Genomic DNA, 12,821 nt, shown 5'->3' with positions numbered 1-12,821 from the left:
ACACTGACATAGCAATAATTAGAAGAGGGGACTTTAACAGTGAGAAAAGCGGAAATATGTGATCCCTTGCTCCACGTGTCTCAGTACAATTCTTACTGTGCAAACATTTACTAAACTGCCTTCCGCTCCCCTGCATTTTACCATCTCCTTCATAATAGACTTTGGGGGGTGATGCAGAAACATTTTACCTAGGGCAGACTTGACAATCCTGGGCTCGAGCAGGGATAGGGGATTAATGGTACTGAACACAAAGGTAACCAGGTGGACACTGTTTAGACTTGAGATGTAAATTATTTCCCTTTCACTTTGACATCTATCTACCCTTTGAAGACAGGCTAAAATCTATATCTATTCTTTTATTTCAACCGCCTAAATCTCCAGTTCTTATATATAGCAAAACTGAGTCGCCGGCTTGCTCTTTGTTGTCAGATGCAATGAAATTGCATCCTCTCAACACTCTCAATAACCTGTCACTGAGCTAAGTTAAATTTAGCTCAGCCTATTTAAAAATATATCAGAGAGGAACTAGCCTTACAATAAAATGGATCACAATGTTTCAACAATGTCCAATAAGGAAAATACAGTAGACAGCCTTTAAAATGGAAAGGGGTGAGCAGCATTGACCATTCCATGTTGCTGTCACTCTCTTCCTCTCCCTGTGAAGAAGCATTAACAGGAACCCAGCTGTGGTTCTAAAGTGGCCCCAGAGCTGGATGCTGCATGCCAGGCTCCAAGCAGTGGTCTAGTACACCTCTGCCCAAAGGCTGATAGCAGCTAACACCATCATAAGACGATCCCCTTCAGCTGAAGTGCAGGATCACCACACTGCATCATGTCAGAGAAACAGAAGGTGGGTTGCTACTCACCTGCTTTGGAACTGCCTCAATGCCCCAGATCTATTCAGAGATACACACATAGAACCTGATCCCTGCCGTCAGCAGCAGGACCCTAAATCTGTAACTGCGGATGAGTATCTAGATAGTGTACTGTGGTGGGGGCAGCAGAGGTCCTGTTAGAAGACAAGGTGGGGGATATGACAAGCCACATTGTGTCTTATCAGGGGCACAATCTTGCTGCCACTTCTGCCATGCCTACTCAGAATGTTCTCTGTGCCTCTTCAGTACTAATTGTGTTGAGGTCATGATCTATTGCTGCTTATTGGAGGCACCAAATGTAGACCTGGAAAGTGCACCAGATTGCCAAAGTATATGGGCTCTACTTCTTTTAGGGCATTGGCCAAGAGATCTTTCTCTTTGGTCCCAGAAGTACGTAGGGCTTCCATGTCTAAGACAATTCATGTTAGGCAGGATGTAGAAAAATATGTTTCCCATGCAGGCCTCAATAGCACATTGGCAGAGCGCTGGCACCAGTGTTCTGCTTTGAAAGCACACATGGATGAGGTCAACCCGTTTTCTGGTGATGTACAAGCTGTGTACATGGGCATGCTCTTTAATGGGCGTAGACTGTTTGGAGAGATGGCACACTCCACACTTTAAAGGTTTCAAGACCATGGGGGCACAGCCCACTCAGCGTTGCTACTGATTCCTGCAAAACAGCTCCCTCATCAGTTCTGCAATTCTAGGGGACATTCCAGTGGGTTAGCCTGCAGACAAGAGTAGCCTTTCCATTCAGTGTTGCAGCAAACTGCTCAGCACTTTCAGGGCCTTCATCATGGCGCCAGCAGACATTACACAGTGCAGCAGGGACACCAGTCCTCCAGCTCCTCATAACCCGCAGCTACAGCTACCTGCTTTAGTTTGCCGTTAATGATTCACGTACAACTTGTGTGAGTCACAATACTTCCTCCAGGTTGGTGATCCATCACATCTGGCAGATCTATCTTACAGATCATTGAGAGGGACTATGCAGTGCATCTCATTTCCTCCCCACCCTACCTTTCTCCATCACTAAAATGAATTTCAAAGGAGTATCCATCCTATTGCAGTAGGCACATCTTTTACTCTCCAATGGCACCATTAAAATGTACTGGACTAAAAAAGAAGCAAGGATTGTATTCACTGTACTACTTCTTAGTTCTGAAAAGGATGGAGCCTCAGACATATACCAGTTCTTTCGCTTCTAAATGCCTTCCTGTGTAAGGAGAAATTGAAAAAATTCCCTCTGGCTAAATCTATTTGACATGGACCCAGGTGACTGCATGGAGTCCCTGGACATGCAGGAAACCTGGTCCATATACCCCTCCTGCAGTCCCACAGTGGTTCTAGGGGGACCAGGAATACTTTTTATTAGCCAGGATGTTGGAGATCACTGCCCATCTTTGGACCCTTGAGGTTACTGCATTGACATATCTCACATACCAGTTCTGGACAGCAGTAGAACTTTAAACATCATTGGGTTTCACCATAAATAAGCCATCATCCTTGATCTCTCAAAGAGGCTACCATTCATTGGGGTGATCTTGGGTACAGTGAGATTCGAGGTCTTTCCTCCACCACAATGAGTCTGGGACATTCAGGTTTTGATCCTGATGTTTCAGGTTTAGACTTGGATCTTGTGAGGATGTCTTGAGGCTTCTTGGTCTCTTGGTCTCATGCACTATCTGGCAAGCAACACCAGGTGGCACATGCAGGCCCTGCAATGTAACCTGAAATCCCAGAGGCTGCCTCCCCAACTCCAGCTCAGTTTTGAGGGAGGTGGCGCAAGATCTGCAGTAGTGGATGACCAATCCTAATTTACCACGCTCTTTTCCCTACAGTAGGGTGGTGCAGGTTCCTCACTGACAACACATCTGCCATATGGTATTGCAACAAGCAGAGAGGAGTGGCGTCCTGTGCCATTATGCTTTACTTCTCTGGAGGTGGCACATTACGAAGGCCATCTACAGCCAGATGTAGCACAGGACATATTCGACCAGTGCGGAGAGCCATGGCTCAGGTCTATTCAACACCAATGAGAACTCTCAGTGTAAAGGTTTTGTAGCCTTGGACTTTCCACAAGAGCACTCATTAGAACATACATTCTGACTGAGATAGAACAAGGTATTCCTCTAAACTGCTCGCCATGACCTCTCTTTCCCCGATTTCTAAATAAGATCAAGAACGACTGGGCCAAATTCATCCTATATGCCATGGACTCGGCCAACACAGTATGGTACCCGGACTTCAGGAGTAAGAGCATCTGACCCCCAATCAAGCTATCCCTTGGTAATGGGAAAGGGTCTTCGAGCCATGCCTCTACAACCTACACCTCCATGCGTGTAAATTGAGAGGTCGAAATTGACAGCATTTGAGTTGCAACTGAAGTGCTAGATGTCATCCTTGCTGCCAGACGCACCTCCATGAAATCTATCCATGCTGAGACAAACTTGTTGTCTGTGTAGTTCTCGAGGCACTACCCCAGAAAAGTTAAGCTGTCAAAAGTCATGTTATTTGTCCTTACTTTAGCTCAGCAATGATTTTCACTAGGCACTATAAAAAATAGTTTGTTTCCCCTTTTAGTGTCCCTAATTTTGCTTGACTAACCATTATTGTTTAATTCACCAGATGTGAAATGGTTCATTTAGGTGTGAGGCACCTTTTTCCTCCCATAACTGTGTGATGCCCAGTTCAACCTTAACATGGGCTTGACATTTCTTGTGTGTACATCTCTTGAGTCTACGCATCAGCGGTGGCTCTTCTGCAGTAGCAGAGGAGTGTCTCTCCACTGCCTGGCTCAGACCCAGAAAATGAAATATAAAAAGATGTTCTAGCATTCTTGTATCTTCCATTTGCCGGCTCTGAGCCAGCTTGTGCAGGGTGGGGTGGGGCATGGGAGGAGGAGTGCTATGTGCACTCCCTAAGTGCGCATATGTGTTTGGCCAGCCGTCTCAGGTCGGCCAAACACCCTAGCACACTTAGGTTTCTCCAGCCCAGCTGTATTGAGCAGCCAGGCTGGAGAAATCCCATAGACTCCCTGGCCTGAGCAGAGAATCTTTTCATCCCGCTCAGGCCAATCCCAGTGCTACTCTCAAAGCATGAAAGCAGCGTGGGGATTGCACAGGAAGTATGTCCCAGGGCCTGCTGGGATCAGGAAGAACACAGAGGGGTGACGCGGGAGGCGGCCGGTACCTTAAGGTAAATTTTATTATTATTATTTATTATTATTAACACCACTCCCCCGCGCTCCCTCCATCCGCCCTACCACCCTTTGTTTATGGCGGCCCCCACTGCTATGCACAACTAGTTGTTTCATCTCTTGACTCGCTTCTTCAATTGTTGCATGAACACCCAGAAGCCTCGATTCAGCCACCCTACACCACCTTGTTCCTGGACAAATTGGTGCTGAGGACTCATGCCGTCTTCATACTGAAGACTGTAACTCCCTCGACAATCACTCTACCAGAATTATCTGCTCCCCCTAATCTTTCAATAAAGGAAAAGAAGGTTCATGTAGGCCCATTGAGTGGATGATCCACTTTTTGCAGAGTTTTCAGCAGTGAGGAAAGAGAAGGTTGTGCAAAAGAGGATAGGGTCATCATCATCATCATCAATAAACTTTATTTGGCTTTAAGGATAAAACCATAAAAGTCAAACAACTACAAAATATCATTGTAATATAAATTCACGGGTGTACCAAAATCCATATAATCAAAACACAAGGTAAAATACATGATATGCAATACAAATATTAGTCGTGACTTTTCCTAAGTCTGATGCCATCCCGTAAAAAACGAATTGTGTGCAAAACAGTATCGCTGGAGAGAAGTTGTAAAAAGACGAAAGCTGGTCTTACCCTACTAAAACCCAAATGTTTTAAAATGGGGATAATAAATAATTTTCTGGGTACAACATAAAAGGTACAAAACAGTAAAAAGTGCATCATGTCCTGAGGAGACTCTCCGTCGCAGCCACAGGGCATGAGGCACTGGGCACCTGTTCTTACTGCTACCATCAAAGCCTCTGTTTGGGCTGGCTGCCCTGATTCCTTGGCTTTATCGACCATAGTCCCGATTTTCAAAAAAGGATGACAGGGATAGCACCTCATGCTACATGCCCATCTCCCTCCTGGATTCTGGGGTGAAGGTGGTGGGCCGGCTGATACTTGAATGGCTGGTATCTTGGGCGGATGAAAGTAATTTATTTTCTGAGATCCAATATGGGTTTCGTCCCGGGTGTTCCACCATGGAGCAGTGTCTCAACTTGTATCTTGTCTTGAACAAGTATACGGTGGCGTGCCTGCCCCATATAGTTAGCCTTCATGGACCTGTCCTCAGCCTTCGACTGTGTGAACAGGTCCATGTTATAGCAGCTGATGACTTCCGCCGGTATTGATAACAACATCATCTGGTTTCTGAGGGATCTTCACCGAGACTCTAGGGCAGTAGTACGCTACTCAAAGGATTTGAAAGTGTCCCCCAACTCAACATAAAGAGGGGGGCGTCAGGGGTGTATCCTTGCTCCATTTCTTTTTAACTTATATATTAATTCTCTAGAGAAGGCTATTTTAGACATTAAAGAAGACACCCCACAGTTAGGTAAGCGCAGTCTGTTGGTCCTCCTCTATGCGGACGACGCAAGGGCTTACAACTTCTCCTTAACTCCTTTGCTTCTTTTATGGAGGAGTTGGACTTATCAGTAAACCATTCCAAGTCATATCTCTTGAAAGTGGGCCCTGGTAAGGCAAAGGCAAAACAGCCCACTTTTAGATTGGGACGTTCGCCAATACCTAAAACTGATGTCTTTTGCTACCTGGGAGTTGTATTTGACCACTCCCTGAGCTGGCACCCCCTGATTAACTGTAAGAAAGGGCACCTAGTGAAAGCCTCTGCAGCCGTTTTTAACTTTGCCAGTAGAGTGGGCAGGACATCAATAGGGGCGCTCCTGAAAATGTATCAAGCAAAATGTATGTCTAAGGTTATGTATGGGAGCGAGATATGGGGTCATATTGAACTTGGGGCCGTGCAGAGCACCGAGAACTCATTCTTGCGAAGAGTCCTCTCGGTTTCACAAAGTACCCCATCCTATGTCGTACACGAGGAATTGGTGATGTCTTTCCTTGCTGATGACTTAGCTTTCCGCCCTTTGTCCTTGTGGCTCAAAATTTGGTCTAAGCAGGAGAATTCACTTAGTAAAAACGTCATACAGGACTGTCTTCCTCTTGATCATGCCCCGTGCATCCGCTGGCTCCAGTACATAAGTATTGGCCTTGCCAGGCTTGGAAGAGCTGACCTTTATATGAACCCAAATGGTATTTGTAAAAGGGACCAACCACACAGAGTTATCTATCTTGTTTGCCAGCCCCGCAATGTTCCAAGACAGGAACCTACACACTCCGTTCTTACGTGATGCCTGTACCGGGGAAGGAAAGTACCCATGTGATGTATGGACCGTACAGTCAATCAAAATCTTCCAACATGCTCAGTGGAGCAAACCTATTTACGATGCTTACCCCTCAGGTCCCATCCATGCAACCCCCATAAGCCCCTTCGGGCTGGGCAAAAATTATCGGGTCTACAAAAGAAACCGAACGGGAGTGCCAAAATTGCAGAATTCCACCCCCTAAATTCAAACTGTGCTACTGAACTCAAAATATGGTTTACAATGCTTGGGTTATTACAATTGACAATGATATAATTCCCTGGCCAAGATTTTGAGGTGCCACCAACCCACTCGATCCGTCGCACCATGAAAATTTGATTGTCCTCCCTAGGACCAAGGGCGATATAAGAATTGAGCCAGTGCACCACCTTGTTCTTTAGCTGGCAAAAATCTTCCTTGTTATTGGGTACAAGGCGCAGTAAATTGGCTAACACCACGATGTAGGGGGTGGACTCAGGAGGGAGATGCACAGAGGCTGCACAGCGGGCAGGGTACAACATCAGACCCATCTTGCCTGTCAGCTAACGATGCAAGCCACCAACATTAACACTCCGAGGTTGGCGGGAAGGGGATGTAATGGAGGTCAAGATAATGTCCCCCCTACAAATGTAGTTGGTGCTGAGATGGCAGCTGGCTTGAAGTTTGGCTGCTGGACAGCAGAAGACCCTACCACATTTCCTACCCTAGTGCCACTACCACTAGAACTTAGAGTGGCAATCGTGGTCAGGACTTGTGGTAAGAGAAGTGCGGTCCCTTTGCAAGAAATTTGTTAGTACGCAGAGGTTCTTTTCAAAAGCAGCAAGATGATGTAAGATAGGGTCCAATTTGGTATCCAGGACTGACAACAATGCAGCTTTGAGCATATCAGGCGAGATCACGTCCAAACTAGATGTTACCGGGTGTGCTGCTGAGTTTGACTGGGGACCTGTTTTCTTTCTGCGTTTACATGATCCTCCCACCAAAGGTCGTTTTCCCTTTGCGCCTCCTGCGCTAGGCCATTGCCAAGGGGCTGTCCTGATCCAGACCCGCATGCTGGGACTAAAACTGTGGGAAGTGCGGTGCGCCTGATGATAACTGTCGTGAAAAGAGGAACAATACCACCCACCTGAAGATGCTGACAGCTCGACCCGATCTACCGCAGGAGACTGAAGCTCAATTGAGGTGTCGGCCTGTATGGTAGTTGGGGAGATCAGAGCAGGACAGTGAACAGGAGAGCGGGATAAACGTCAGGTGGCCAGTTCAATCTCTTTGTCCAGGACCCCAGCCGCACGCTGAAGAAAAGCATCCATGGTACTGCCCATGAAATAAGGCTCTTGCTTGTAGTTCCTGCCGCCACGCTGCGCCTACCCATGATTGGTAAGTTAGTGTGTCTGTTCTTGTGAGGCCAGCGTTAAAGGTGTATAGATCGATGATACGCCCGGCACACGTAAATATCAAGAAATCAAGGTGATAAAAAAGGCAGTCCATGCAATACAGACCACAAGGGAAATACAGAAGTCCGGGCTAACTTAACCAGATTGTATTAGGAGGCCAAATCCTTAACTAGCGACCAACTGAAAATGTAGCCAGATGGTTGGTACTTGTATGAGGGTTAATAACAAATTGCAGTGAGGAAGAAGTTAGCTCCCTACGTGGTCGTCTGCAGCTTACATGAAGAGAAGGTCTCAACTTCGGAGGGTAGACAGAGAATGATCCTGGTGAGCAAGACAAAACCAAGAGGGTGGGCACAGCCCAGCCTCCTCCGGTCTGAGACGGGCACTTACAAGCCTGCCCTTGGCCCCCGCGCGTCCCGCACTGCGGGAGCCCTGGCTGACAGTTAAGCGCCTCCTGGCTCGAGGATTCTTTGTTGGCGGCGTACTCCCCGCGTGGCCCCCTGGAGGTTGTGGTCTCAGCAGTCGGGGCAAGGAACAGCAAGTGCGGTAGGATAGGGTAAATTTTTATACCAAGCTTCAAAAGAAAGACAAAACATCTGTAGCAGCAGTACATCCTTTAGTAACACAGATATTAAATAAAGGATAAGTGAAAACTCACCTACTTAGGACCCCATTATGATGGCGGGCGGATCGCCACCGCCCGGCTGGCGGTGTCGATCCGCCCACCAACACAACCTTATTTACCCCCGCCATATTACCATGTCCACTTTTCCGCTGGTCAGCAATCGTCATGATTGCCGGTCGGGCAGGCCTCGGGCACAATATGGTGGCGGTGCCTGGAAGGCACCGCCATCCATATTATAATGCCTGGTGGTTCAGGCCTTTCCATGGGGGTGATGCCGCCATGGAAAGGCATGCGGGAATCGCTGTGGCGGACCGTTGTGTGCCCCTGGGGGGGTGGGGGTCTGCACTTGGGGGTACCTATGGTACCCTCCTTCATTGCCATGCACAACGCGACAGGTACTGCCCGGTGCCTGTCACGTTGTGCATGGCAATACACAACATGCCTCTTTGGCATTGCGGAGGGTGATGCGTACAGCAGCTCCCAACGCAATGATAAAGATGTGGGATGCGACTGCCAGGGTGGAAGTAGTATCCTAATTGGTGGTGCGAAACCGCTCCACCCCTGGTGGCCGGTCCCAGCCCTGCTAGGGTGGCGGGCGGACTGAAATCTGCCCGCCATCCTAATGGGCCCCTAGTGTGTAAATCATTAATGAGTTTCTTCATCTTGCACTGAGAAGCAGCGTTCTATTGTTCTCTGGTTGTATTGTCTCATAGTCACAGGTTCCCTAGGGTGATATTATTTTCCTTATGTCAGCAATTATGATTTACTTTTATTAAATTGCCATACCTACATAACAATGTGTGCAAGTGAGCGTAAAATTGTGTCTTTGTTCCAAAAGATTCAAAAACAGAACGGTCAAGCAACTACTTGTCCCTCTCTTTTGCGTTGGCATGTTTTGATGCTTTAATATTTATCAATTAGTACAGTGGTTCTTAAACTGTGATGCAGGGACCCCCGGAGGTCAACAAACTCTACTCGTGTTTGCGAATGCCTAAAAGATTAAATAGTATTACCAGATTAATAAAGTGTTTGTGAATAAAAAAGCAAAAGGTAAAGTTTAAACCTTGAAAACATTCTGTAAATTTGAAGGAATTTGAAATTGGAGTCTAAAAATCCTCAGATTGATTTGTGAGAGCAGTGAAAATGCGTCAAACACAATATAATATGGATGATGAGCAGCCTGAAGCGAATTTAGAAAAGCTCCAATTTTCCCATTAATATAAAAAAAATGTTTTTTTATATATTTGTTTGTGAATACAATACAATATTTCATCAATTGTGTATTTGTTTGATAAATGCATGTTTCTGTAATTTTGTGTATTGTTTTGCAGTTCAAATCATGGAGATTGCTTAGGTCAAGTCCCCTGCTTCTAGTAACGAATCCCAATAATAATTAATTGAGGTTCCCTGGTTCAAGAAATGATTAAATGGGGGTTCCACAGAAGTCAAAAGTTTAATAATCATTGGTTTAGTGTGTATTATGGCACGTCACCCACAATACAGAGAATAGCAACAAAAGATGGCCACGTGGTGGTGCATGGTTCAAAGAAATATAACTTAACCCCTTCGCTGCGGTGCGAATTTGGCCGTGGCACGAGGGGGCTAGGGGGTGAGCACGGCGCTTCGGTGCTAATGACGGCTTCATGCCGTCAAGAGTCATGGGCGGCGTGTGCTCATGACGCCGTGGTTCCGTCATGACCCCGCCCGCTCATTAATTCGCCTTCACAGGCGGGGAATTAGTGCCGCTTGGTTGGAGCGGCAGCGGCATGAGGGAACCACGCCGTCATGAGCACAAGCCCGTGACTCATGACGGCGTGGTTCCGTCATAAGCACTCAAGGGGTTAAAGAGCAGTTGAAGTTGAAAACCACAAAGAAAAAACAATTATGTCCTTTGTCTCAGTGCCTTTGTAAAAGGGGTGAGTTTGAATGTGCCTTGCCTGCCAGAGCTTCCTTAACTGCTACTTTGCCTCCTGTTATTTAAAACTTTCTAGGATTCTCACGCCACTGAGCTGAAGAGCGCCAACGTAATGGCCGACCAAGCTGCCATGACGGTATCTTTCAGCGATTCCAGCATTTCTTAATTTTGTTTTCTTTAACAAGATGTTATTAATGGTGTTTATTTTCCAGTGATGCCGAGTTTTCTCTTTTTCTAATACATGACTTTTCCCCTGAGTGCGGTTCTGGTATCTTTCCTCCATTTTTAAATAAAAGAATGTGTGATATTGTCAGCTGTTAATTTATATATTTATTTCTGCTACGTTCCTGAACACATTGAATTATAGCCCAAAAGAGTGGTCATAGGGATTCAGTAATGCATCGGTTATTAATGGGAATAAAGGGAAAGAACCATGAACTCCAGCAGAATCAAAAGAAGGGATTCGTGGTAGTCCTGAAAAACACAGGCCTTTTAGTGTTTAGTGTAAAAATCTAAAACATATTGTGGATATTCCAGCATTTTGGCATTTAAAATAATTTCAAATTGCAAGCAAAAGCTTGTAAGAACGTTCTCAAAAAATAGCCCACTATTGTTTTGTTATATCTAGATTAATAGGGCATATGTCATAAAGGCCTGGCAAACACCTGAGACAATTATTCAAAACGTTTCATGTGTCAAGAGTCCTAACTGACATTGACTAGCACTCTATCAACATGGCACATCTTGGTAAAAAAATGCAGGCTCGGCGACTAGTCTCTGAAAGCTTAAAAACAGTCCCTCAGGCGCAATGTAACCAAAGTACGCACAAAAGGCCTTCTTGAAGAACTATTTATGTATTAACTCATCAGCCAGTCTTGAACCCAAACATTCATGAGTTGAATGTTACGGTTACATTGTTTACCAGTTTCTCTAGTCAACTAATTGGAAGCGGGAAAATGTCTGCAAACAAATAAAGTCTGAAAAAGCGTGAACATATAACACGCGGCTGAGGGGGTATGAGAGCCCTGTTTGCCAAAGATGTGCCTTTTTTGGCATATAATATGATAGAACATAAACACATTCTGCAAACATGGCTCTGTTAGATGACTATTATCACACATTCTTCATGTGACTGTTGTATGCTCATGAATAACATTATTCTAGCCTGTTGTTTGAATGGGTGTGACGTTTCACAAATGTTCAAAGGTTGTCGAAGAGCATGCTTTCTTTTCTCTACTGTTTCTAGGATTTCATGTATACACTCATTTGATGTTTGAAAAAAGTCAGCAAGTTTTAGAAAGATCTAATTTATCGACAGTTAGGAGGCAGGTACTTGGTTGTTTGGCACTGCTGAATGTGAACTGCTTCTACTCCTTGGGCCTTATTTATGAAGGCCTTGCTCCACCGGTGCGTCACTTTTAACATGGGAAAAAGTGACGCACCCGTGGCGCAAGGCCTTCATAAATAAGGCCCCTTGTATATAACTCGAAGGAGAAGTGCAAGTCGTGTTCCTCTTGCATTTTGCTCACAATCCACGGTATGAAGACAAGAGGCAGGCCTTTCCTGTCACATAAGCACGTTTGTGGTCACTCGGTGGTATATTCTCATCTTGGTCGTGAATTTCAGGAAGACAAGTGAGGCAACAATTTCCAGAAGAGGTGTGTGCACATACAGGCTTTCAGATATTTGCACGCAAGGCAATTCTTTTGTGGTTGTTCATTTTTATTTTTCAAATATGCACATTGCATAATCTGCTTTATTTGCAAGGTACTTCGGTTGGAAATCTTATTTGGTTAGTCTCTTAACAAAAAGGGGGAAACATGGGGGCATATTACCAAGGGCCCTTATCGCCGCTTTAGCAGGACTTTTCCCCTCTAAAGTGGCGATAATTTGATCGCCCTATTACCAAGCTGTCGCTAACACCAGTTAGCGACAGCTAATAGGCGATAGTGAGCATCTTGGGACCCGCTTTGCATGTCAGCGATATTTATCGCTAATGACATGCAAAGTGGGCATGCCAAGATGTTAGCGACTGAAAACAGTCGCTAACATCGCTATCTCCTATTTCCTACAAAGGTGTAGTTTTGGAAATATACGCGCTAAGCGTGAATATCTCCAAAAGCTAGCACCTGCCCAGAGCAGTTCTTAGCCATGTTATCCAATGCGAGGTGGATAACATGGCTAACAGCATTGTCACGATAATGTGTGAATATCGCTGTATTTCCAGCGATATTCACGCATTTCGAATGATTTTTATCGTTTCTCAGATAAATCTTGATGATAGCAAGGTATATCAGCGATAAAAATCGTCGTAGCGCGGCGATAAAATTATTCCCACTAACCCTGCTTAGCGATAAATATCGCTATTTCTAGGTAATATGCCCCATGGTTTCATGGAAACTACAAAATAGGCAAGAAATCTATCACTATAATGTGACCAAGACCACGACGGCTATGGTCGAAGCGCGTCTGTTTATCTGCCTGAATAAACAACTTGATTAACACTCATTTTATCTCCAACTGGGGATTCTTCTGGGAAATTATAACGCCAGTCTTGGGGAATATATATATATATATATAAAGCAGCAACT

At 45.4% G+C, this 12,821-nt stretch overlaps 1 protein-coding gene across 7 annotated transcripts in view; it reads left to right on the top strand.

The window, feature by feature from the left end:
* The window catches only part of LAMA2 (laminin subunit alpha 2), a 3,858,378-nt gene that overhangs the window by 3,732,469 nt on the left and 113,088 nt on the right, over window positions 1–12,821 (top strand). For 5 of the 7 annotated variants that reach the window (XM_086927001.1, XM_086926997.1, XM_086927000.1 and 2 more), the window contains one exon: window positions 10,307–10,366. The exons of the other annotated variants lie outside the window; for them this stretch is intronic. In XM_086927001.1, coding sequence (XP_086783127.1) covers window positions 10,307–10,366 — 60 coding nt within the window. The remainder of the gene's footprint in view (window positions 1–10,306; window positions 10,367–12,821) is intronic. 7 annotated transcript variants of the gene reach the window in all.

Source organism: Lissotriton vulgaris, chromosome 6 (assembly GCF_964263255.1).
Source record: "Lissotriton vulgaris chromosome 6, aLisVul1.2, whole genome shotgun sequence".
In the NCBI taxonomy this organism is placed as follows: domain Eukaryota; kingdom Metazoa; phylum Chordata; class Amphibia; order Caudata; family Salamandridae; genus Lissotriton; species Lissotriton vulgaris.
Note: the sequence above shows the minus strand (reverse complement) of the source record. Positions and strands in the feature narration are given on the sequence as shown.